General features: G+C 38.5%; 1 protein-coding gene across 1 annotated transcript in view; it reads right to left on the bottom strand.

Annotated features, from left to right (window-relative positions):
• UBE3C (ubiquitin protein ligase E3C) overlaps window positions 1-27402 on the bottom strand; it is a 117194-nt gene that overhangs the window by 49139 nt on the left and 40653 nt on the right. The window contains exons 11-17 of the mRNA XM_038755613.1: window positions 25901-25987; window positions 21529-21686; window positions 21148-21380; window positions 14547-14651; window positions 13133-13220; window positions 5617-5714; window positions 4037-4169 (exon numbers count right to left, since the gene is read on the bottom strand). Of these exons, the coding sequence (XP_038611541.1) occupies window positions 4037-4169; window positions 5617-5714; window positions 13133-13220; window positions 14547-14651; window positions 21148-21380; window positions 21529-21686; window positions 25901-25987 (902 nt within the window). The remainder of the gene's footprint in view (window positions 1-4036; window positions 4170-5616; window positions 5715-13132; window positions 13221-14546; window positions 14652-21147; window positions 21381-21528; window positions 21687-25900; window positions 25988-27402) is intronic.

Raw genomic sequence — 27402 nt, 5'->3', positions numbered from 1 at the left:
TCTACAATTTTGTCTAGTTTACTCAGCACTTGGAAGCGCACTTTTTCATGAACATTACTTCTTAAAGAATATTAAAATAAGTTTTCAGTACAATCTTGGAGTTCACAGATACTTCTGTAATGTTGACCATAATACACTAACAGCCTTAAGAGACAAGGTGCAAAGGATTCAAAGGCGATCTTTGACTTGAATCCTATTAGTTGTGAATTGCTAAAAGGGTTCAAAAGTTTTAGTGTGTTCCACGTTATATTGCTAAACCCAAATGAGGCGGTGGGGGGGGGGGGGGGGGGGGGAGGTGATAGAGGGTCCAACACAAAATTAAAACCTAAATCATATGGTATGCTTTCCTTTGATTAAATTGAAATACCACTCAATAATAAAGTTCCATGTTAAATGTATTGGCTGCATTTTTTAAGCTACCTACTGAAATATTCTGGCATTTTTGTTGGCAGTGAAGGTGTGCTCCACTTAAGAGAAGAGAACTTGCAAATTTTAGTTGGAGATATGTCTGTGGAGAGCTGAATCGGAAGTCAGGATGTCACAGTAAGGGTGTGGAGCACTTGAGCAGCTGCCCTAGACCTTAGCAGGGAATCAGCCATGGCCTTTGGCTATTCTGATCTAGTGGTGTGGGGTAGTGATTTTTACCTTCCATGCCATTTGTTCTAAAGCAGGGTTTTCAACCGATTTTTGAAACTGAAACCGTGCTACCTCACGGTTCCACAGAACTCCACTGATCAGCCCTCCTCCCCACATTCATCCCTCTCCTCAGTGACTTAAATTAGATGCTGAGAGAGGGAGTGAAAAGTTACTGCTAGAACAAACGCTCCTGTTGCCATCACTGGCTCCCTGGATTTGGAGCTTCTGGTGCTACTTTTTGTTGCACTCTTTTCTTACCTGGCCTTGTTCCTGCTGTAATGGGTGTACCAATTACAGTGCTCTGACGTATCATTGCAGGCACTCACACCACTAACTAAACACTAAGAAGAAGCAAGTGATATTTAAAGGTCAATGTTTTAATGGAGTGATGCTGGGAGTGATGCTCAATGCTCTAAATGGCATACATATCTGTGAGAAAATCCTGAAACACCTCAGTGAAATGAAAAAGGGGATATACCCTGCCAGGTGAGTAAACTATTGTTTGGGAGGCAATTGAGCAGGTTTGGGAGAGTATTTAGCTTTCAGGTCACTGCGGAGTCACTTCATGCAGTGCAGTAAGCAGGATCTGGTTTCTTACACTTGCTAACTGCATTTAGTATTCAACAGCTGCTTTTCTCCTGATCTTTGGTAGGAGAGGAAGCTCTTGAAAAAAGGGTTCTGCTTTTTTATAAATGGTAAGAGTGCATGTTTAGTAAGAAAGCAAATAGATATTTGCCTTTTTTTAAAGAATAGCAAAGCATAGTACTGTGCACACTTCTCAACATTTCAGCAGCAGTGATAATTAAACATGTGACTACTATAAAAAGGCACCTACTAGGAAGAACATAAGCGATCTTATCGGAGAGTTCACAGGATGTGTACACTGGAGGCAACACTTTCCAGTGTCTAGATTAAAAACGACCAGCTTTTAAGCTCTGGATGTATTGATGCACTTTCAATGCTAATGTTAGATGCCCTCTAAAGGCTAAAAGACTAAAGTTATTACACAGAGAAAATAAATCACTAGTCACAAGGATCTTTTTCTTCTATACAAAAATCCTACTTGGTTAACACTTGCACGAGCTTTTTATTCCCCCTGAAAAAATCCAGATGTTTCTGAAAACTTTTGACACCTGTTCAGTCTCTTGCATAAAGCACTCAGCTTTGAACATTTGACAGATAAGGCCCATTCTTCCAGTCAAAGTAATAATCCAAAAGTTATCGTCTATGGCATCTTCTTGCACTAAGAACCATATATACACACACACTGTGTGTAAATATAGCAGAGCAGTCATGGTGTAACAGTCATAGGATGGATGCTAATTACCTACTGCTTCCTGATTCTGAATTTTGTCTTACACTCAAACCTTCCAACCTAAAAAAGTTGGAGTAGCAGTGAAATAAAATAAAGCATATGTGCACGAGCCACAAGTGAAGAGGAGCTGCTGTTTGACCACCCTTTTTCTAGTCCTTCACTGCTTGCACTCAATCAATTGTACTGATTGAGCGTTTACTGTATGCAGAGCACTGAACTAAGCACTTGGGAGAGTACAATATAACAGAGTTGGTAGACATGTTCCCTGTCCACAACCAACTTACAGTTTAGAGGGGGAGATCCTTCCCTGGTGACTCTGCCTGGTGATGAGGTAACCCTGCCACCTCCTCTCACTCCACCACCCCTTCTGTCTTTAAACCATTGCCTTATTTTATCCCTACCAAGAGTTTTAATATTGCTTCCATTTCCCAACTATTCCCTTGTACGGCTGCCAACCACTTTAGGCCCTGTTGTTAGCTCTATAAAGAAGACTAGCATTGTAAAGTTGAAACGTGGACACTGTATGTAAAATCAGAAACATTAAAGTGCCATTCAATGGGACTTATTATTACTGCTAATAACAATAAGCACCACACAACTCCCAGATGTCTATAGTATTATAGTATAATTATAATAATAATAATAATAATGATAATAATGTGGTATTTGTTAAGTGCTTATTATGTGCCAAGCACTGTAAATACAGGGTAAATACAGGATAATGAGATTGAATACTGTCCATGACCTATATAGAGCTCCCACTTAAAGGGATTTAAAAGTCTTAAGTCAAGGGCTTAACACTTGAGTCTTAAGTCTTTAATGACTTTTGGATGACACTTCAAGTCTGCTGATTTGGACATTTTCCAGGGGATCTGAATCAAAGGTATTTACTGAGTGCTTACTATGTGCAGAGCAATGCACTAACAGTGCAGGCGCATAGAACACAACAGAGTTGAAGGACATGATTCCTGCCCATAACAAGCCTGCAGTCGAGAAAAGTGAATTTTACCACCTGCACCCAGGTCTCTCATGGCATCTTTCAGAATGACTGTGAGAACAGATTTAACAGAATCGGGTCCAGCCCTGCTTTATCCCACTGGGAATGGACGGAATCAGGAACTCCCAGATCTTACATTATGAATCTGAAACTTTTCAGAACAAATTCAACGAAGGATTTCCAGGGTTCAGATTTACCGTGTCTTATGCTCTGGTACAGTCTATGAAAAGTGCATGGAGGGCTTGGTGCTGCTTTCTGCACTTTTCTGCAGAGACCATGTCTTTTGTGCCGCACTATGATACAGGAGCAATCAGTTAACAATATTTTTCAGGAGCACTCTGGCTAGGACTTTGCCAGCAAGAGAGTGTAATGAAATGCCGCAATAACTGTCACTATCTGATCGTTCATCTTTTTGCTAAAGAGGGTAATGATTGTGGTATCTTTGAGATCCACGGCATCCCAAACCCTATAAGCTCTGGATTCATTTTGTCAGCATGAGCTAAATGCTTCAATTCACAGTCAAATTAATAATCTCTTCTTTCCCTAGAAAAAGCTGTTTAATGACTTCAAATCTACAAAAGTCAAACTGAATGACATCCAATTCCTTAAAAGGAGGTGGCAAATAACATTTTTCTGAGACCTTGAGAGCATTTCAGACTGAACTAAAATACCAATTATTTGGGGGACAATCTCTGCTTCCTGATATTGAGATCACTTGGTGGGGTTACCTGGAACCCTGAAATGCTGCTGATTTGTTTAAAAACACATGTGAATTATTGGAAATTTTGAAATTTCAGTAATTTTGACATTTTCAGTTTTGCCTTGTCAGTCTTAGCAATGCAATGGATAAAATTTGGCTTTCAAACTTAATTAGACCGGTACTATTATTTTCTTTTAGAATATACAAACATTTGCACTTTCCACTCAGTAAGTACCATTACTACTATTAATATCATTACTACAAGAGGGTAAATCACTACTTTTTGCCACACTAATCAAATACAGATGCAAATATTTTCACGGGTGAGACATATTACTTTTCTATCCTTCTACTTTCTTTTTTTAAAAAAAAAATCACTAAAACATACCATTTTCTGGAGAAAGTTTGTCATAGGCATCTTCATAAATATAATTTCTTCTAATAGTGACATTAATCCCATCCATAAATGGCCCATCTCCTTGCACATCTTGTTTATCTGCATAGATCAATCTCTGAAAAATCTGACAAAAATAAATTACACTTATGTTTAATACCACAAAACGCAACAGAGAAAATAGGGCTAAAATATTTTCTAACAGAACCAGAATTGTACCCAATTTCATCGTTATGTATTATTGGTAGATGAAATTTTTAAGAGGGAATGATGCATTAAATTTTGGATAAACTTTATCAATACACAGTTAATTAATTAATTAAGTGCTTAACAAATACCATCACTATCATTATTATTATTATTATTGTCGTCAAAGGTATTTATTGAGCACTTGAGTGCTACACCACGGAGTTGGTAGAGAGGTTATATTGTTATCTTGGGGCTTATGTCCAAATACATCTGTTAATTCTTCAGGCCATCTATAATTAGTTCCATAGGGCACAACATATTACATTTTTTATTTAACAAGCCTTTTGATAAATGCCTGCACTATGCAGACCTCCAGGGCTTAGCAAAGTGCTTGACACAAGGTAATCTCTTAAATACCATAATTATTATGTCTTGAATAAACATTGTTTCCTTACCTATATAACAAAATAATTTTGCTCTGGACCACAAGTACTTTTTCTACAGTCCCTGACAGAGTTATAGAAGACTGTCAATGAGGTAAGAGACATCGGCATGTTAAAATGCCGAATTGAGTGATGTGGAAAATCCAGCAGAGGGAGCTCAGAAATTGTTTTTCTTCTCCACACAAGCAATATAAATAGCTTCTTTAACACACACACACACACACACACACACACACACACACACACACACACACACACACACACACACACACACACACACACACACACACACACACACACACACACACACACACACACCCCCCCCCCCCCCCCCCCCCCCCCTTATAAAGAACAGGAATTTTTAACAAATCATGTGGTAATCATTCCCCATCGAATTTCACTTTAAAAAGTACAGTAAATCAAGTTTGGGATGCCTGAAGGGAAAGTTCTCATTCAAGAGTTTTAAAAATTCACAAATGAAATCTACTTCTAGGCATTCATTTCATGACACGACTCACCAAATCCATATTTTTGTTTCAGAGGAATCAGTTCCTAAAAACAAGTTATTATGGTGCTTGTCCATTTCTTAATATTTGCATTATCTATTAAGGTGATATCAGCATGTTTCATGCTCCTTGCAAACAGAGAGCAGTTCAAAAACCGTTTCATTCAAAATTGGGGTAAACAAATACAAACTATGCTAAAAATCACCTTCAACATACTACAACACTGTTACAGTAAAGCCTGGATACACCTGTACACCAAGCGCTTAGTACAGTGCTCTGCACACAGTAAGCGCTCAATAAATACAATTGATTGATTGATTGGATATGACATACTGAGAGCATTATGAACATTTTGTTAAAATATACTTTCAAATATTCATAAATGTATTTGCAGAAATATTATAATTAAATATTAAAAAGAAATTTGATTACTTACCTTTACTCTTTCCTCAAACGGAACTACAAACGGCAATTCAGTCAAAATTGCAAGTTGCCGTTCCTCAGAAACAGAGAGAGGTGCTGGCTCCAGACCCACTTTAAAAGCAAATTTTAGAAGTTTGATCATTTTTACTGAACCAGACTTTCTATTTCCTGGGAACTGCAAGAAGTCAACATATATTATACAAAAGCCAAAGCTCTCCACTCAAAAATTTCCTCTAGCTTCCTTTTACTCTCCACAACAAGCAAAAACTCTTCAAAATCTGCTTCCAGGCTCTCCATCAACTCCCTTTATATTACATTTAATAATTTTAAATTGTGGTGTTTGTTAAAGGCGTACAATGTGCCAAGGACTATACTACATGCTGGGGAAGACACAAGGTAATCAGGTCAGACGCAGTCCTTGTCCTACATAGAGCTCACAGTCTAAGTAGGAGGGGGAATAGGTCTTGAATCCCCATTTTACAGATGAGGAAACTGAGGCACAGTGACTTGTCCAAGGTCACACAGCAAGCAAGCGGCAAAGCCAGAATTAGAACACAAGTCCTCTGTCTTCCCGGCCTGTTCTCCTTCCACTAGGCCAAGATGCCTTCCTTCTCTTCACCCTACACCTCACTGCACTCTCTTCATTTCTCCCAAGCTAACCTTCTAATTGTTCCTTGCTCTCAATTATCCTGCCCCATTGTCTTAGCTTATGTTAAACTCTCTCTCTCCCAAATCCAAAAGACCACAGCTCTGCAGATAATCAAAGCCCTCTTAAAATCCAAACTTCTCTAACAAATCTTCCCTATTTAACTCCCAACACCTCAAGTTGCACCAATCCACCCGTTATCTCAAGCACTTGTGCATTTATTTATAGGCATCCTCAGCAGTTGCATGCATATGTTCATTCAACAGTATGTTCTATTATTTATTCAGATTATTTACACATGCTTGTCTGTTTTGTCTGCTGGAGTGAAAGCGTCTAGTGAGCAGGGAATGTATCATTTCTGTCTGCTGCCCTTTCCCAACTATATAATGCACTGCATCAAAATTATTATGGCATTTATTAAGCGCTTACTATGTGCAAAGCACTGTTCTAAGCGCTGGGGAGGTTACAAGGTGATCAGGTTGTCCCACGGGGGGCTCACAGTCTTAATCCCCATTTTACAGATGAGGTAACTGAGGCACAGAGAAGTTAAATGACTTGCCCAAAGTCACACAGCTGACAACTGGCGGAGCCAAAGTGGTCATTCAATAAATATCACTGCTACACTATGGGCATTTTAAAAAGCTACTATTCTGGGCACTTTATTTTTTGACAAAGCATGTGTTTCCTTTGGTTTACTACCATTCTAAAAATTAGAATCAGTTCTCCCACAAATTCCTTTAGGGCAGGAATTATGTCTCTTACCTGTAACATACTTTCTCTAGCACTTAATACAGTGCTCTGCATACAGCGGGCCCTCAAAAAATACAGGGATCAACTCACTCAACTCTGTTTCAGATACAACACTATTGCAAAATTAGGGAACATTCTTCCAACAACATGCAGCAACACTGTGGCTTACTGGAAAGCGCACAGGCCTGCGAGTCAGAGGCTCTGGGCTCTAATCCCGGCTCTGTTACTTGTCTGGCTGTGTGACAATGTCTGTCGATGTTTCAAGTGGAAATATAAAATCTCTTCTTATGGTGCTTATTGAATATAATCTAAACTACTAAAGCTTAAAAGTTTTTGTTATACTCGCACCCTCTATTTCTTCACTGATTTCACTTTTCTAAACAGGGGAGATGGGTTTAAAAATACTGTTTCAAAGACCATATTATAAGAGGGTTTTAATTGCTTTGCCCACTTTTCCTCCTTATCTCTTCTTACAGCCCCTTCTGATTTTCTTCCATTTGGACATTTTACTACCAATGTCTTAAGAAGTGCACACTTCATTATATGGATGTTTTCTGTATAACACCTGGAGCTCTGTCACTAGAAAGATGCTATAGAAAACTGATAAATATAATTTTCTGATAGGCACTAACAAAATGACTGAATGAATAAATACTCTTTGTGGGTTCCTGTGGCAATTAATTTAAGGTTTTCTGAGACCCATTAAGAAATAAGTGATTTGGACGAACTATTAGGTGGATTAGCTGAATCTCCATCCAGAAGTCACACCCAAAGGCTTACTTGGTCTTCCGATACACTTGAGCGCTAAGTGGGACAGGGACTGTGTCCAACTTGATTAACTTCATTCATTCATCCAATCATATTTATTACTCATTTACTGTGTGCAGAGCACTGTAATAAGTGTTTAGGAATCTTCTACCGGTCCCGGTGTTTAGTACCCTTTTTGGCACATAGGAAGCACTTAAATACCACAAGGTAAATCCAATTTACAATGCATTCTTGATTAAGAAAAACTGGATGAGGTGAGGTGATTTTTCTTAGTAAATATGATTTAAACTGAGACAATAATTCCAAAGTACTATGACCTACCATACATGTAAAGTTTAGTAAGAGAAAAGGCTACTGAACTCACAGCTTCCAATGCCAACCAAGGGGCAGAACCTAATCTCTACTACCCCAAAGAAAAGATGCTGGATCTGGGTTTCTCCTAAACTTAAAAACTGCTTCCGGCTTACAAAGTTACAAGTTATTCAGGTTCTCCCTGAATGGAAGATTATAACGACAAGTTCACCGGCTAAAATTTGCAACAAGATTCATATTTAACAAAATTTTAGCAACTGAGGCACTCCTTTAGCAATAGTTTTGTAACTGCAAAAATCCATAGGGTTTCTCAAGGGAATTGTAGCAGTACTCAAGGGAACCACCCACACAACCTGTTGACAAAGCCTTTGAATTCTCTCTACCCTGACCTCACAGACCAACACAACTAACAAAAGAAAGGAGTCATAAATGAAAATTAGAGTGTAAAGGGGGCAGTCAGGAAAAAGAGAAGAGAAATCAATACAGCTAAGGAAAAGACTGGGCTGACAATTGGCCAAGGCTGAGAAAACTGAAAAAATGATTTAATGGCACAAAGCAATATGCAGCCTTTGGAGGTTCTCTGTAATTAGGCATTCCTAATTCTTGAGATCTACTCTGTTTAGAAATCAATTTAAAAGTGCATTGCTCTTATTTTAGGGCTGATTCAATACATTCAGAAGATTAACAAGTATCCATTTTTGACAAAACATATATCTTATGTCTTTAGAATTTTCAGTGAGATACATCTTTGAGTTTACTTTACTTTACAAATACTTTTAAAGTCAATCTAGTCTGCCATTAAAACCAAGAGTTAAAAACGTTTTAGACCAGAAGTGCATGTACAGCAAAGGTAAGCCACTATCCAACTTCTACAGTTCAATTATTCTGGTCAATTAGTCAATTTTATCTACATTTCACCATCAAGGTTTCCATCTTTAACGAGAAATATGGGACAGAGTCATCAATACACAGGGCATTTAGAACTTTAGGATGTGCCATTTAAGTAAATGAAAAAGCACAAATAAATACAGCCATATGTGCTTCAGCAGGACTTTCACACTAATTGGCTTTATCCCATTGAGTCAAGTGGGATTAAAGAAATCATACACACATTGTTAACTGCTTGTTTTCACCCCATCACGTTGATCATATTTTTTTTTTAACTGAATTCACTGAACCTGAAAAGGTGCCAGAATAACATCCCTGGAGATTGAAATACTTTAGCATTTGGCTATATTCATTCATTCAATCAATCGTATTTATTGAGTGCTTACTGTGTGCAGAGCACTATACTAAGCACTTGGGAAGTACAAGTTGGCAACATATAGAGATGGTCCCTACCCAACAGTGGGCTCACAGTCTAGAAGGGGGAGACAGACAACAAAACAAAACATATTAACAAAATAAAATAAATAGAATATGCACAAATAAAATAAATAGAATAATAAATACGTACAAATATATACACATATATACAGGTGCTGTGGGGAGGGGAAGGAGGTAAGGCGGGGGGATGGGGAGGGGGAAGAAGGGGAGAGGAAGGATGGGACTCAGTCTGGGAAGGCATCCTGGAGGAGGTGAGCTTTCAGTAGGGCTTTGAAGGGAGGAAGAGAGCTAGCTTGGCGGATGTGCGGAGGGAGGGCATTCCAGGCCAGGGGGATGACGTGGGCCAGGGGTCGACGGCGGGACAGGCAAGAACGAGGCACACTTAGTGGCAGAGGAGCGGAGGGTGCGGTCTGGGCTGTGGAAGGAGAGAAGGGAGGTGAGGTAGGAGGGGGCGAGGGGATGGACAGCCTTGAAGCCCAGGGTGAGGAGTTTTTGCTTGATATAAAAGGCTATATAAAGCCTTTCCCTCACTGCCCCTCAAATAAAGTGACCACACTGACGGAACACAATGCACTCAGTTCTTCCCCAGCACGTGTTTTTACAATACATCTGGAATAAAATGTTGTTAGGGAAGGCTTTTTTTTTCCAATTAAAAAAGCACACATATCTAGAGAGAATGTAATGCAATACACAATCAACTTACAGTTTAGACGGGGAGATCCTTCCCTGGTGACTCTGCCTGGTGATGAGGTAACCCTGCCACCTCCTCTCACTCCACCACCCCTTCTGTCTTTAAACCATTGCCTTATTTTATCCCTACCAAGAGTTTTAATATTGCTTCCATTTCCCAACTATTCCCTTGTACGGCTGCCACCACTTTAGGCCCTATTGTTAGCTCCATAAAGAAGACTAGCACTGTAAAGTTGAAACGTGGACACTGTATGTAAAATCAGAAACATTAAAGTGCCATTCAATGGGACTTATTATTACTGCTAATAACAATAAGCACCACACAACTCCCAGATGTCTATAGTATTATAGTATAATTATAATAATAATGATAATAATGTGGTATTTGTTAAGTGCTTATTATGTGCCAAGCACTGTAAATACAGGGTAAATACAGGATAATTAGATTGAATACTGTCCCTGACAGTAAGGGGGCAGGTACTATAACACAAATTTTCCTTAGCATGAGGTTCATTGGGAACATTAACCCTTGCATTTTAAAAGAAGTGATTGTATCTTCAGCAGAGACTGCCAAGGTGGAATCTATCTTTCTTCTAATGTGGGAGAGAAAGGCGGCAAAATATGCCTTCAGCTCAAGCATGAGAAAGGGGAATGGGATATTTTTATAGCCCTGTACTCTATACAACGGTCATGTTCGAAACAGTAGTATATAAAATCTTAAGGCCCATCCTGGTATTATATAATTTTTTTGTAATTAAAAAAATGTATATTACTGTCAAAGGAAAAATGGCTCAAAATTAATTTACTCTAATTGTAAACCAAGCTCCAATGAAAGATTAATATGTAATTTAAAATCCACTCTGGATTTCTTAGAAAATATTATAGCACTGGAAATATTAATGCATTTTTAAATCAAAAATTACTTTGCAAAAATTCTTAATATAATTTTGATATTACAATTCAGGACCCCTTACATTTAATGACAAAGACTGTGACTTTTTTAAGTAACAGAAAAAAGCCCTTTCATTTTCAAATATGGAAAAATAATATTAATCAAGGAAGACAAGTATGTCCTTTTGTGGAAAATGACCAACTTTTTAAGTTATTTTTTTCCAGATACATTTGTTTTAATATATTTGTTGTTGTTTTTTAATTGAAACAGGTAAGTCTTGCAGTATAAATATTACTGACCAAATTCAAAATGGAACCATAGCTTACTGCTTAAGTATTCTGAGAGCATCTGATATGGCTTTGGACAGCATTCTGGGAAGAAAAACTATAACCACATGGTGGTGATTAATTTTCTCTCTTCTGTACTACCTTCAATTGCTTGTGACCCTAACCTATCCTGTTGAAATTGCTGAATTACTTGAGGCAAAGATTACCTACTGAGTTAAAATTCTCTACTTTTGAGGAATTTTTCATATACTTTTAAGTCCTTTCTTGCTTTTAAAAAGTTTTAAAGCTGAAAATGTTCATTTAAATAAACAACCATAAACATGTTAACACAGAAGAGGAATTTTGATTTCCACTCTGTATAACACTTAATGTGCCCAGAATATGGAGAGGATAATGTTGGAAATTGGAAGAGAACATCTAAGGCAAACAAAATCATGATTCACTGAATATGCAGTACATGAATAATAATGCCCTTAGTGCTCCTATAAAATAGGCATGTATACTTAAAGAACCTCACCTTTCAGGGAAAATCATATTATAGCAACTACTGACTCCAGGGAGAGTGGACTAGAGCATAAATGATCCAACAGTAAGTACCACACTCATTTTTTTCAATACAAATTCCTAATTATTATACTTGACTCTGGCAAAATGCCTCATACCCTTGCCTGTGTATTTCACAAAAAAAATGCAAAAACACAAAGAATCACAAAGTATTGAACAGTGCACTACATTGAGGCAGAAACTAGGAAGGTCAGCAACATTACTTCTTGAGAGTCCTTAATTCTTCCATGACGTTATATCTAGATTTATAATGAAAACATATGGATATAGCAGAACCTACTGCATGTCCAAAGGCTGCTGAACTACAGGAGTCAAAACAGTTCCTTGAACATAAGATCCTAGACAGTTTATTAGTCATTTTGTGGATACTGCTTGTGTGCAAACAAAAGGTACGTAATATATTCTTAAAAATAATTTTTATGGAGAAAGAGCAATTGCATTAAAAGTTTTCATTCAATAATTTTCTTATCTAAGCCCAGTGTATGAACTACACTGGCTGATGTACAAATAATACAATTGTGAAAGTGTGATTCCAACTTGAGCTGGTTTGGGAGAATACAAAAATGTCTGTCTTGGCATCACATATGTGAAGTGTCTACAAATGCAATTTTAAAAATTATTATTAAAAAACTCCATAAAAGTGCTTAACAATTACTATTTAAGGGTGGCAACAGAAAAAAAAAAACAGACTGATGTCTGAAATAATCCTAAGGAAATGGAGAGAAAAAGAACTCAAGCATGAAAACTAAATGTGCCAGGAACCATTATCACTGGAACGGCTCACTGGCTCCACAAAAAGTAGGCAACCAAAAAAAACCCTAAATACTTGAAATACCTTATATTAGATTCCAAAATTGGATTTAATCATTATAAACTAGCAATTAGCCCACCCATAATGCTCATGTAAAATCCTTGAGGGCAGGTATCATGTCTTTTACCTCTACTAGACTTGCCCAAGCACTTAGAAGAGTGCTTTGCACAGGTGCTCAACAACTAGGATTGAGCAACTCAACGTGTCTACAACTGAAGACATTTTGCAGCACATTGTTGCAGTCCTGGTGTGAATTTTGAGTCTGCGCCTGTTCCTTGAGGGGATCCAAAAGCAGACCTGGGAACACTGGACTTGTCACCTCCCCATATACTATGGATCCTCTGATTTGCTAGGTAAGAACAGGAAGGCAATGGATACAAAGAACCATTTCAAATTTGCAGAGGAGTTGGTAAATCACTTGACTCACTGGCATCTACTACTACTGGCCACTTATGAAAATAAAAATCAACCCACACAACTTACCATCCAGGGTAGACTGCAATGGTCCTATTCTCCCCATTCTTCGGACTCTCCACACATGTCTGGCTGACGGCACATAAAGCTGTGTTACCTTGCAATGAACGGTCGTTCGTTAGTATTTATTATTATACGGACTATAATACAAACCAAAGCCCCAACCAGACACAGAGTTCATGCATTTATGCTTCCTCCCCCAATTTCTTTGTTTCCCATCTCTCCGACTGCTCAATTTATCTTCTGATCTTCTCCCTGCCATTTTCTACCTTTATCATGTCAGACTATTTTTAAATATGCACAAACCTAAACTCAGCAATTTTGCTGAACAGTAAAACCTCAACAGTTAAACAGGTGAATGTTGATGACCCCCTTCACTACAGTACACCAGATGGATGTAAACGTAGCAGCTGTGAAACTGCTTTAGAGGACAAATGGAGAATTCTGTCAATGGCCTAGTCTACAAACAATCTCAGCAAACGCACTCTGTCACAGGTCAAGGGATCACAGTAAAGAAATTGTCAATTGTGTGACTAAGCCAATATCATTGAAATTAAGTGCAAGAAATCAAAAGCAACAAATTTTCTAATACAAAGAACAATTCACGGTACCCTTTTTTCTCCTCCTTTTCCATGTACATAAAAAAACTCCATCCAGACCATACTACGTGAGCTTGTTGAATTATCTTTGATATAATTAGGCTCCCAAAGGTCACACTGAACAATAATTTTCTAATGCTTTTAAATCCAAGTGCTCAATTTGGCAGATGATTTCTTAAAGAATAGATCCTGCTTTGGAAAGAAACAATGGCAAATAGGAAAAGAGGCTGAGTGGGTAATGCGCCTGGCCAGTGGTGTTACCATTTTTTCCACCTAAAGAACTCACAAGGGATTTCTTATATCCCTATTATCATGTCTTCATGTCTTCAGTAAAGAACGACACAGAGGTTTGCATAAGTTTTTATCCCACTACCCAATATTCTCTTGAAAGTCTGAGATCAGGCCTACCTCTAGAGCATCTTTTAAGCACTGAATACATGTTTAAAATGCTTATGCCCCAATTACAGGCTAAGCCTTCAGTTTTCTAGGAAGATCATTTATATTCCACCATCTAATCATTAATTTCCAAATGGAATTGGAAATTCAGATTCAATTCCATTTTAATGCCGTATCAGGTTTTACTAAGCTGAAATCCTCCTGGTTCAGGGTACAAATTTATATGTGTATTACACTCCGCTATATATTTTCCCACATGGAAGCAGGAAGAAAGGGTGGGTTTTTTTGTCAATATTAAGACTTGGAAGAGTCAAAACCCCCAATTCTTGGATTTGATATACTAAAAATTATTTTTAAAATTTCAAGGAAAGTAAGACAACACTGAGGGGAGGTTTCTAGAAGAGATGATAAAGAAAATTCAATATTACCTTATCTGCTTTAATGTTTTCTTGTTCTGAAAGCCAGTGGTTTGGTGGACAAAAATTTCTTCTCGTGTCTCTGGACTTCAACATTTTCACTAGATTGGTGATAACCTAGAGTAGGAAGAAGCTTACTTAATATAAACAAGTACTGCAACGTAAATTGTGCAAAGGTAAGCAATACCACTAATTAGAAATCAAAGGAGCACAATTCAAAACACCACTACACAATTCTTTCATCTAAATAACTTAAGCAGATGTGATTAAGTAATTGAGATTTGGCCATAAATCACCACCATAACCAGTTTACTGAAAAGTGCTTCCTTCTGCAGATCACAGGACTGTATCATACATACAAAGCAGTTATTTACCAGGAGCCAAAGGAGCCAAAATCAAAGTAAGTAGCAGCAAATGACATGCTGAATGTGATAATTTAGAAAAACCATAAATGACCCCTTTAAAAATTGCTATAAAAGTATTGTTGGCCACACCATCTCAGTTGCATTATTTTGCTTGCTTCCACAGTAGCCACTTTATATTACATGGCTTTTTTCCTGATAAATCTTAAATCATTTTGTTTTGGTTTTTTTCCTGATAAAGAACTGTAGAACCCCAACTTTTCACCTTAGGTTCCAATCTCTGCCCCCAAAATCCTACACTACCACTGGAAGTGAGATTTCTTGGAGCCCTTTTCTCTCCATCCATACTACCACCATGTTGATCTAAAGACGTATTTCCCACCTTCACTACCGCAATAGCATCCTCACTGACCTCCTTGCCTCCTGTCTCTCTCCTTTCCAGTCCATACTTCACTCTGCTGCCCGGCTCATCATTCCACAAAACTATTCATTACAGACCTCCCCACTTCTCAAAAACTTCCAATGGTTACCCATCCACCTCCACAAACATTCATTCATTCAGTCGCATTTACTGAGCACTTACTGTGTGCACAGCACTGTACTAAGCCGTTGGGAAGTATAATTCAGCAACAGATAGAGACAATTCCTGCTCAACAACGGGCTCACAGTCTAGAAAGGGGACACAGACAACAAAACAAGTAGACAGGCAAAAATGCCTTTACTCTCACCTTTAAAAGCAATTCAGTCAGCTTGCTCCCTCCTAGCTTACCAGGCTGATTTCCTATTGCATGATATCCAATACACACTCTCCAGTCCTCTAACTCCAACCTACTCTCTGTACCTCGATCTCATCTATCCCTCCGCTAACCCCTTGCCCACGCCGTCTCTCTGACCTGGAGGCTGTCTCACCCTCTTCATATCTGACAGCCCACTACTCTCCCACCTTCAAAACCCTCTTAAAATCACATCCCCCCCCCCCCCAAGAGGCCTCCCTTGACTAACCCCTCATCTCCCCTAGCCACCCTTCCTCATTGTCAACAATGAACTTGGCTGTGTACTCCTTAAGCACTTTGATATTCACCTCAGTTCCACAGCACTTTGCAAATATCCTTTGACCCTATTTCCCTATTGATAATTAATTTTATTATGTCTCCTCTTGTGGACTGTGTGCTATTTGTGGAAGGAATCATGCCTACCAACTCTATTATACTGCCCTTTCCCAAGTCCTCAGAACAGCGCTCAACACACAGCCAACACTCAATACCACTGACTGATTGATCATAGTCCCCCAAAAGCAAATATTTTGAAGAACATGATGAACCTAGAATTGAGAACTGAAAGAAAACTTTACATTTTTCCTTAGATTATCTATGCCACAAATAACTGTCCAACATAAAATCAGAAAATTAAAAGTTTAAGCCGATTACTTCTGAAGTCGCATTCTGCCAAATGAAGTACAGCAAAGCTGAAATGAAAAATGCGAAAAAGACCTGGATCCTATAAAGCCTCTGATTTGATGAATTCTCATTTATTTGAATGCTTTATGTTCTCATTAGCACTGTGACTGGCAGCCTTGCAACGTATTTGGGAAAATATGAACAGTAAACTTAAAAACAAAAGTTAGGCAGAACTGGAATTCAGCTAATGGAAAGGAGAACTTTCATGGAAAGAGTCTCCAACTGAAAGAATACACTCACTTACATTACTATATGTTTTTTTTGAGCACAAGCTTATGGGAGGCAGGAAATGTCTCTACCACCTCTTGTTCTGTGCTTTCCCAAGTGCACAGTACAGTGTTTTGCACACAATAAGAGCTTATTAATACTACTGATTTTTAACTGGTGGCTATAAGGTTAAAAAATATGCTTGGTTGAATGTTGAAATCCTAATAGTAACATGCTTCCCTCCCTCATTTTAACCAATCATGACTGCACTTTAAAAATTCAGAGTACAAATCTCCAGGACAGATTTTCTACAGATTAAACTGTCCATTCAGCATGTGGCATCTGGTTAGTCTCCGGATGCTATACAATGCATATGTACATATACTGTTCAAGCTCTGATTGCTTTTTGTTTAAAAAGATATTTTATGGCTTCCAATTGAAAGAAATATCAGATTACTGCTCCACCCACACTATACCAGGTGATTACAAATGCCCATAACTAAAATTTTAAGGGGATAAATTGGTCTAGATATTTGGGGATTTTTCCCATTAATCATGAAAGATGAAGTTTAAGGGTCCCATCAAAAGACATGCTGTAAAAGTTGGAGTTGGGCAGAATTAAAGAGTGGCAGGAGAGATGGTCAGAGAAAACAAATCTAGAGATTCTGGGAGGAGACGTAAAAGAACCAAGGAAAAGCTATATTGCGGGGAACATGATTCTGCCCACCTCTGACAAGGACAATATTTGAGCACTTGATGCTTAGCACTATCAGGCTTACAGCAATCTTTCTAGCCACACTCCATACTCCTAAGCAACTTCACGAATAGGAACGTCATCTTCAAGTATGGTGGTCAACTACACCACATGAAAGTGAATGTGTGTGTGTGCACAAATATGCACGTACACACACATATGTGTCTTTGCTGGCTAATACATTACTGAATTATCAGCAAGGCGATATTAAAATATATTTCTGAAAACCAGCTTAAATACCTTCAACTATTGAAATATAATTTAAATTGGTTTGTAAATGTAAAATGTACACAGAGAAATTAACAATTTATATTTTTCAAAAATATTAAAATGCCCATTAAAGTGGAGCCTTATACAACAAGAATGAGAAAAGAAAAAAACACTCAGAAAGAGACAGAATTTCTAAAACACTCAGAAAGAGACAGAATTTCTAAGAGCAATATTAGCAGCCGTGTGGCTTAGTGGAAAGAAGGCAGGCCTGGCTGGAAGTCAGAGGACCTGGTTTCCAATCCCAACTCCACCTGTTGCTTGCTATGTGACCATGGGCAAATCACTTCATTTCCCTGGGCCTCAGTTCCCTCATCCGTAAAAGGGAAATTCAATATCTGTTCTCCCTCCTACTTAGATTGGGAGCCTCATGGGGGACCTGATTATCTTGTACACAGCCCGAAGCTTTACAGAGCTCAGCACACAGTAAGCGCTTAACACATATCACAATTACTAGTATCTAACAACAAAAACTCATTTAAATGTTTAGACTGTGACTTAGGCTCCATTCAGTGTCTAGCCTATTGTGGGTGCTTACTTAATAAAGTACAATATTTTAGGGAGACCTGGAGTCCCTGAACAGCTTTAACACTGTTAATGGCTTTAACTCTAAGAAAACTTGAGAGTCTACTGAAAAGATTGACCTAACCCACCCAGATTCAAGTCTGATTTGATGCTTAAGAACTACATTTTAAAGAGTGGTGAAAAGAAACACCCTTTTCGAGTGCTCTGCACACAGTAAGCGCTCAATAAATACAACTGAATGAATGAACGATAGAGGTCTTTTCTTACAATGCTCTCCAAGCTCACTCACGCCAACAATCACAAGATGTGTAAGGCAATTTATAAAAGGCTAGGGCTTTAGTTTCCAAACAAAAGGCCTTTCAAGATGCTGTTTGTAGCCAAGTACCTCGTAAAGTTGAGGGAAAGGTGGGCAGCTCTATTAGGATAATTTTTTATTGTTAGGGTCTGTGCTTTATCACCTAGCAAAATCCAGTTGTTCAGGTTAGATAAGTCACAAAGCCCTAAGATTCCCTTTGTTCTGCCCTCCCACATTACAGCTACAAGGAAAAATCCTAGCACAGAAGCAGCTATCTTAAAAGTTTTAACTTACGTGACTGGCTTTCTAAAAGTTGAGACAGTAAAATGCCAAGACTCTCGATTTTGCCCTCAAAGGGCACATCAAAAAATAAGATTGCCTTTCCCACACAGCAAAAGCAATTACGGCTGTAAATTAAACTTCAGAAGAAGGAGTTTATAAATTTGATAAATGTATAAACTGTTTTAGCAGTGTCAATGGTGGGCTTAGTAAAATGACCTCAATTCTCGTCTTGACAAAGAAAGATGACTGGATCCACTTAAAAGTCTATGTTCAACTATCAGCAAGCAAAACCTCTCACACAAATTATTTCAGGACAACCAACAAAATGCTGGAAGACAAGAATAGTTGGTGGTTTAAAGAATCAGGGCTTGTCACTTTCAAATCTGACATTCAATTTCATAAAAGTGGAAAAATAATTTTGAGCAAAATTCTCATTTAATCTCTGATTTACTTTTTGTTAGAGACTGCCATTCAAACTGCATATGAATAAGCTATGAAATAATTAGATAGACAGAAACTTGCTCAGGTCTAGCACTGTTCCATTTCAAATGTGAATGTAAGTGAAACGCTGGTTTTCTTCAGAAATTTGCTCAATTCTAGCAACACTTTTTCACTTCATATGTAAATGTAAATGAAACACCCTGGTTTTCTTCGGAAACTTGCTCAATTCTGGCAACACTGTTTCATTTCATATGTGAATGTAAACGAAACACTCTGGTTTCTGAAACTTTCCTCTTCTTAAAAACTTATACATTAATAAGTTTCTCTTTCTAAAATTGAATTTATAACCAAAAGGTAAGTTAAAAGAAAATCTTGATTTTTTTTCAATTAAAAAAGATGAGTCTGACAGCGAGATTAGCTTTAATATATATTTTCCACTGTGAATTGGCAATTAACAATTGCTTTGCCTTTGAAACAGCCAATACAATATCCAAAAGGCCTTTCAAAGGCCACAATTCCAAATCAGAAACCTAACAAAGAAGATGAACTTTCACCCTAATTGTTCCTTTTCCTAATAGTGGATCCATTGTTGAGGACTACATGTCTAAACTAAACAAGAACCTCTAGTTAACAATTTGTTTCTTGGATAAAACACTATGTTTCTGGGAAGAAAATGGGCTTTCTTGAATTATATGACTCCAACAGGTACCCCAATGATACGACTTTTTTAGATGTCCCAAGAGCTGAAGTTAAGCAATGAATTTTTTGAACACCGTATAGAAAATTTGATATTCTCCATTATGTAATACCTTAGCTCTCAAGATTCTGAAGTCCTTATAAGAGGAGAAACTTACATTAACACAACTGTAGTGGATAAATATGTCACAAATGGAGAAAATACATTATTTTCACTTGAAAAAGCCTTAATGCAGTGACATTCCTGGAAAAAGAGACATATTAAGGGGCTCAATTTGTGACCTTTAAATTGAAAGTTTATTTGGTCATATAAAGACAGGTAATTAAATTAAATTGTGCAAACATATATTACATCAATCTGCCCAAATTATAAATTCAGTGATGCATTAGTACTGTATTCAGTGCAATCAAAACATTATCAGTTACTCTCACTGCTACTAATGCTCATGCTCATAAGTGAAATGTGTTGTAAAATCAGGCAGAATGGGCTGGATAGAGGCTATCGCAGACTTGTAGAATGAATAAGCATTCCTTAATTAGCCCATCAGGTTAAGTGCAAGCATTAATGGGCCTTTCCTAAAGTCTAGCATGACATCTTTCTCCAAACATGGCCAAGAAGAAAGTTCCATTAGCAATATTAATACAAGCTTAGTTGATCATTTTCATTCAATTAACTTCTTTCAATTAAATAGATAGCTTGACAAAAGCAGTGATAAAAGACCTAAAGGGACAGCTGATGACTCGAACTGAACATTAGTGTGCGAGAGGTCGCTAGTATTAAACGGACTGTAAATCTAGCTTTCAATTTGGAAAATGCATTTCTTCTGCTTCCACTCCTTTAATGAGCAATTTTAGCTGACTAGATGTGTTTGCTGCAGAAATTTCATGGCAAGCCAAGCACCCTTTTTTTCTTTTTTGCAGCAGTTACATTCTTGGTGGGAGGTGGGAGACGCTGGGGGTTGGCGGGGGGGACGCGCCTAGGGAGGGGTTGCCACCAACATTCTGCGGCTACTAACGGTAAAGTGAGTATAATAATAAGGTAATACCCTTCGGGGGAATTTACATTAAGTCTGCATTAAACCTGTGCCCTTATTTCCACATACGAAAATCAATTAAAATACACAGCAGAAGATAAGACTGGAAAAACGGAGAGTCTTCAAGTGACTTTGCAGTAATAGGAACAGCAGAAAAACAGATCATTCAACTGCTGGCATAATTTCTCAAATCCAGAATGTCTAATAAAACAGCACTGTAGTTTTCATTATTAGTCAAGCTAAGCCAATGTAAAACTGTACCTGACCTACATTAAAAAAATTATACTTCATACCTTAAACAACTGAATCCACCGTTTTTGTTCTGTTTGTATGCACTGCTGCATTTCACTGTTGGTTGTTACTCCAACACTTCTAAATGCTGCAATATATTCTTCACGGACTTCTGGCTTTGTTTCAGGGTAAGCCAACTTGATGATTCCCAAGCATGCATCTCGAAGGCAGCGGGATAATATTATCAGCTCTTCTAGTGTAAAAGGCATCATTGATGATTGTCTTTGCCCTACGACTACAACATTACATTTTGCTAAATTAGTACATTTAAAACTTAAGGAAAAGCTTAACGCATGCTACTTGATGAAACCTTACAGTCTGTTCAAGTTTACAAAAAATAAACGTACATACTTCCTCTTCGTCTGCTTCCTCAAAACTCTTACCTTCTATGGGGTCACCAAAGAATTCATTATCGTGTATTGAAATTAGTGAATGACTAAACAAGGAACTAAAAAGATAGAAGAGTGGTATGATCCGGCTGGAATCTTCTAAAGACATCGGAGATCCTCTGGATATCACTTGAAGCAGTGGTACCATAGACCTTAAATAAAAAAAGAAAAAAGGAATGCCCTCTTCAATTTTTATACAAATTTCAGATTAATCTAGCAATCAAGATACCTTTTTCTCCTTGGGAATTCACTGGAATTCCAATAAAAATGAGCAAAAAAATATGCTTCCAGATATGCAATGGAATTTATCTTGGGACCAAGCACCTCCTCTCTGGCCAGTAATTCTGGACTCTCGGAATGAGGGTGGATTATAAATAAATTCCCAGGTCCAACGTTCCAAGTCCAAAGCTGCTAGTGGGAAAATTTGTGAGGTCTCTGCCAGGGTGGTGGTCCCAAAAATGTTCTGAATCCTTTCCCTGGGACACTTACACTAACTACTCAAGTGTTTCCCACCTCCTTGTTCAATTTCCTCAAACAGAGGCAATCATAAGCCTTTGAGATGCCCAAGAGTTTGCTGAACCTCCATGCTTTTTTGAATAACGAATACAACAGTGTAGCAGGGGGAAAAATCTATACATGTGTATGATCCGGCCATACGGTGGTCTTATCGGCCACACTCACAAACCCTGAAAAACCTCTATCAGCCAGATTATCTTCAAACCTGAAAGAGAGCAATCTTTCACTCTGATGCATGTGTTCTCTCTCTCTCTCTCTCTCATAAAAATAAAAGCATAAAAATAGACAGAGGAGAGAAGACAAAAAAGCATTTCTGTTCAAGTTCAGAAACTATAAAAATCAGTTTAAACAAAAAATAAACATCCCCTACATTTACCTTAACTCTGTCCATTATCTTAAAATACAGAGAGGCTGTTCCAAAATGCAGACAAACAATAATTGAGGTAATCACCCTACTTTGTGATAGGACCTATTTCTACATCTGGCCTTTGGGTGAGGTGATAGATAACATTTTAATATCTAGCTGCAATGAGTGAGGTGCCATCCCTCATCAAATCTTTTAAAATTTTATTCAAACTATGTAACTTAGCAAGTTTAGAATTTGTCCCTCCAAATGTGAATTGCAAGGCTCTCCATCAATAGTTGTTGGCCTTTTCCTTAATACTTTCCTGGCTATGATCTTTTCTCTAATCAAGTATACTCTTTGTGGCCCTTAAATCCACTTCTCCCTCTTCCACTCCTCAACCACTTTTCCCCTAACTTATCCTCCCTACTCCTTTCTACTTATAGTTCACCTCCTCAAAGTTTTCCCAAACTGCTCTCAGTCTACTCTACTCAAGGCCCTTTGTTGCCTAGCTTTCGTCTCGCCTTCACATATCACTGAGATTCAAGCTTAAAATGGTGCACTTTTACAGAGAGTAAGTATAAGTTTTTGGTTCTTTTTAGGTTATTAATTCATTTGAGGCAACTCCCCACAGTGCCTTTAACAAGTTCTTACATAGGGTGGGTGTTTGGAAAATGACTGTTCACTAGATGGAATAAAGGCAGGGGACAGAGGGCCTTTGGCTCATTTGGTCACCGCCACCAATAAGTGGAATGCCAGAAAATGGCAGCCTTGTTGAAAATCAAGGATGCAGGAGTAGTCACATACCACAGCTGAGTCTAAGTTACTGGCATACTAACTCCTGCATTTCCCACCTGACCACCCCTCCTTCTCCCTTCCCACTGCCCCACAAACTGTAGCTCTCTGGAGGTCCAACTCTCCTGGAGGTGTAGGATCCTCTGTGGGGGGAGGAGGGAGGGCATGGAAGGGGGAGACGGGAGACCCACTGCCTCTTCATAACATCGAAATGAGGGAGGGAGTAGACTCAGAAGCACTCTTTCTACCTCTCCTGCATTGGGTTAGCGGTCTTGCACCCACCTAGGGATGGCCCTGTGAGTGGCAGAAGTGTAAAAGTCACATGTACCTACCTCTAGATTTATGCTATTTTAGGCAAAACTTTCTGATGCATGTCACAGATGCTACAGCATTGGAGCCGTCAGGGATTATAGGACTGCTAGGAGTTCTCATGTGTTGCCAGCCAGCACTTCCCTCACATTTTTAAACAAAGAGTTAAGCCTCAAAAGCAAAATCAATCATTCACTGGTATGCACAGAGTGCTTAACTGAGACTGAAACCTTGTAATATACACTTAGAAGACAACATCAGAAGCAAAACACCTACTCCCTGCCCACAGGGAGAATACATGCTAATGTTTTAAGATTCTGAGTCCTCCCCAGGAACTCGGACCATTTCTATTTCTCAGTACTTAGTACAGTGCTCTGTACTCAGCACTTAATAAATACCATTACTATTAAGGGAGAGAAAAACAAAATGAATTTAATAACAATAATAATAATAATTTGTTAAGCGCTTACTATGTGCCAAGCACTGCTGTAAGCACTGGGGTAGATACAAGGTAATCAGGTTGTCCCACGTGGGGCTCACAGTCTTAATCTCTACTTTACAGATGAGGTAACAGGCACAGAGAAGTGAAGTGGCTTGCCCAAGGTCACACAGCAGACAAGTGGCGGAGCCGGGATTAGAAACCACATCCTCTGACTCCCAACATGGTGCTCTTTCCACTAGGCCACGCTAAAAGAACATGGAAGCCATATAACTATAGCAGGACGAAATAGCCAAATAATTGAATAAATTATTGAATATATCCATGCTGAGTGGGCAGATTTGTAGCTTGTCAGAATCAATTAAGGGACCACCCCATGAATACGGAAATGAACTAAATGACCTAAAATGATCTACAGTGGAGCAGTCTATGATGAATTTCTTATTTTGATATTTTAATTTATTTTTATACCAAAGGACATCTTCACATTGTATAAATTTTCTTTATGAGATCTCTTATACACACACACACACACACCCCTCCCCCCCACCATGGAGAAAGGAACTGGCAAAAAATGGATACTGACCTATTAAACACTTCTTAAGTTCACATAAGTATGAGCAGCCTCGTTTTGTCTATATGTGTTCACTCAGGTCAAGTTATTGAGTTTAACAACTGTCAAATTGTTTACTGGGATGTAAAATGAAATACTCTCATAAAATACACAACTCAATTTTCCAAACCTTCTAAGAAGCAAAGAATTACTTTTAAGCCTTCATGCCTTACCCGCTCCAATGTTTTCCAACTTTTTAATGTCACTTATGAATGCTTGATATGTTAACATCTTATTTTTCTTTTAATTCATGCCTCCATTTCCTGGCCAAAGGGCCAGTTGTTATCAACTAAGGAAGAACCGAGTAGACCCACAAGTAATAACTCGGTTGCTAAGGTGAGACTCTGCTATAGACAAGTGAAAATTTCCTGTCTTTGTGCTTCCCAATCTCTTTTTCCACTTATCTAACCACCCAGCCAGGGAAACTGAGTTGCACTGTAACTACTATCCAGAGCCTATTACCTCAACAACTACTAGAAAAACAGGAGAGGTGGCTAGAACCAGTTTGCACCTTAGCACAGACAGAGAAGTAAGCTGGCCATGAGACAGGTCCAATAGGCTATTCATTCTCTGTAAAATAAAAAAAATTACTATCTTCAGAAAACCAAAATCCTCCAATTGGTTCCTTTCGTGTCAAAGGCTCCCAATGATGTAGGGTTTGGCTCCTACCAATGGTCTGATCTAGAAGTCACTCAAGGCTGAAGTTTCTTCCCATATTTGGATCTTGAAAAGCAGACAACTCCTGTGAGTTTGCCTAAAGGTTTTTCTGCTTGGGCCCCAATTTGGGTATTACCAGAAAGTTGGTGGGATTCCTTCTTACCTCACTCCTAGTAGAAGGAGAATTTTATACATTACCCTAACAGACTAATACTATTTGTAGGATTAATGTTCCACATTTGGATGATAAAAGCAGCAACCTTTTATTTTCTGTAAGAACTCCATGTAACAAGTTTCATCACAATGCTTAGGGTCAAAACAATAAGAACATGGTAGAAGCTCAATGAGGGTCAACTGTCAACAACAAAAGAAGCAAACACACTAGGAAAATATAAGTGGAGGAATGAAGCTTTTTTTTTTCTTTTTTTACAACTGCATAAGATCTCCACTCCTTATACTCCTTCCCAGCTCTGGTCTAGGGGAACTAGTTATTGAGAAATCCTAACCCTCTCCACAAGCCTGAGACAGGTGTACACTCAGAAGTAAATGGTTCCAATACCTTTTCTCACTAGGAAAAATAATGGCAATAAATAATGAAAATAACTTAATATGTCCATTTTGATCCACTCGGTCAAGCACATTTGACTTCTTCATACTTATTTGAGCTCAATTTGCAAAGCAATGTGATACATACCCTGTTATCATCCGGGTTGTCATTGAAGATATTAGATACCAGAGATGCCTCAGGAACCTGGCATTAAAGGCTAAACTGTAGAGGAGCCTAAAAGAAGAAGCACCGGAGATTAAGAGCAGCCACAATTCACAACCTAATATTCTTCGACTTTTTTCAGTTACCTCAAACTACATCTATAACAAATAATAGAATACTTCCACAAATGATCTATTTACAGTAAGTATCATATTACTTTGCCTTTAATGTGGTTTTTATTCCCTATAATACTTTACCGGTTCGAATGGGAAGCAGTTGGTTGAGGTAACTGTTCTCTGGGAAAAGAGCTTCTTTGTGGGCATAAAATTCAGGACAATACAATTCAAATGAGCCTTAGTATTAACATTTACTTGTAAGGCTGTAAGAAATGTTTCTCATTTACCCTAATAAAACTGGTAACTAATTTCTCAAAATCTACTTTTAATCTGAAGATCTTAAAGAGTCTTACAAATTTCCTCCAATATGATTTACCACTCAGGGTGACTGAACGGTCTAAAAAAGATAACCATTTAACAATTTACAAATTCAAAATGACAGTCAAAACCCCATAGCTAGTGCAGGGTTTGTCTTTTCCCCTGAATCCATTTTTGCCTTTATTTTTTCTATTGTGCCCGAATTATAAAAAAGTTACTTTATCCTATAAAGGTTTCTATTTATGCTCAGCAAACACCCTAAAATAGGATATCTACAGGAAGGCATGCTAAACATCACATCATGACAAGCTTTCAGGCCTGTTAATAATATTGAGCATCTACTGGTTGCAGAACACAAATCTGCTGGTCCTGCTCTCCACAGAGGGAAAGGTCCTTTGTCCAGTTCTTGAATCCACTACTTGGAGGTTTTTCGTTTTGGGGAGGATTGACAGATAGGGTCTGAGTAGAAGTCACTCCAAGTTTGGGAAGTCACTCCATAGACTCAAGCATCTCCAGCACTCTCAATTGTCTGAACCGACTTCTGGGGCAGCAGGAAAAGTGATAGGGAAAGTGTAGGGCCAAGGGCAAGGGGTTTCTCAGATTGGCAATATGGCCCCCCCAGTTTGCCTGCTGCCTTTCCTCACCCTGGTCTCCAATACACCACCTGCAGCTGCTACCTGAAAATAAGCTAGAAGCTTTGCCTTGGGAATTCCAGGGAGCTTTGCTGTTGGAATGCTTCCCTGTCCATGTCACTTCCACTGACAGTGCGGATGCTGTCATGAGCACTGGGGATCCCTAAAGTTCCTCTTGAGCCTCCTCCAGTCTTTCTGGATACCCAAGGTGTACCTACTATACTCCTCCAAAGCACTGTGGGGACCCCTCCCAAACCTCTCCCTATCCTTGCCATATCCAGTTTCCATGTCACTTCCAGACCCCAGATGGAGACTTTAGCTCTCCTGCATCCCCAAGGACATGAAAATGAACCAAAAACAGTGCCACGAATGCTTCAAAGAGTCTCCGCTCTTTCAAGGCGCACGGTCACCTACATTGTAT

Source organism: Tachyglossus aculeatus, chromosome 13, assembly GCF_015852505.1.
Source record: "Tachyglossus aculeatus isolate mTacAcu1 chromosome 13, mTacAcu1.pri, whole genome shotgun sequence".
Taxonomy (NCBI): Eukaryota; Metazoa; Chordata; class Mammalia; order Monotremata; family Tachyglossidae; genus Tachyglossus; species Tachyglossus aculeatus.
Note: the sequence above shows the minus strand (reverse complement) of the source record. Positions and strands in the feature narration are given on the sequence as shown.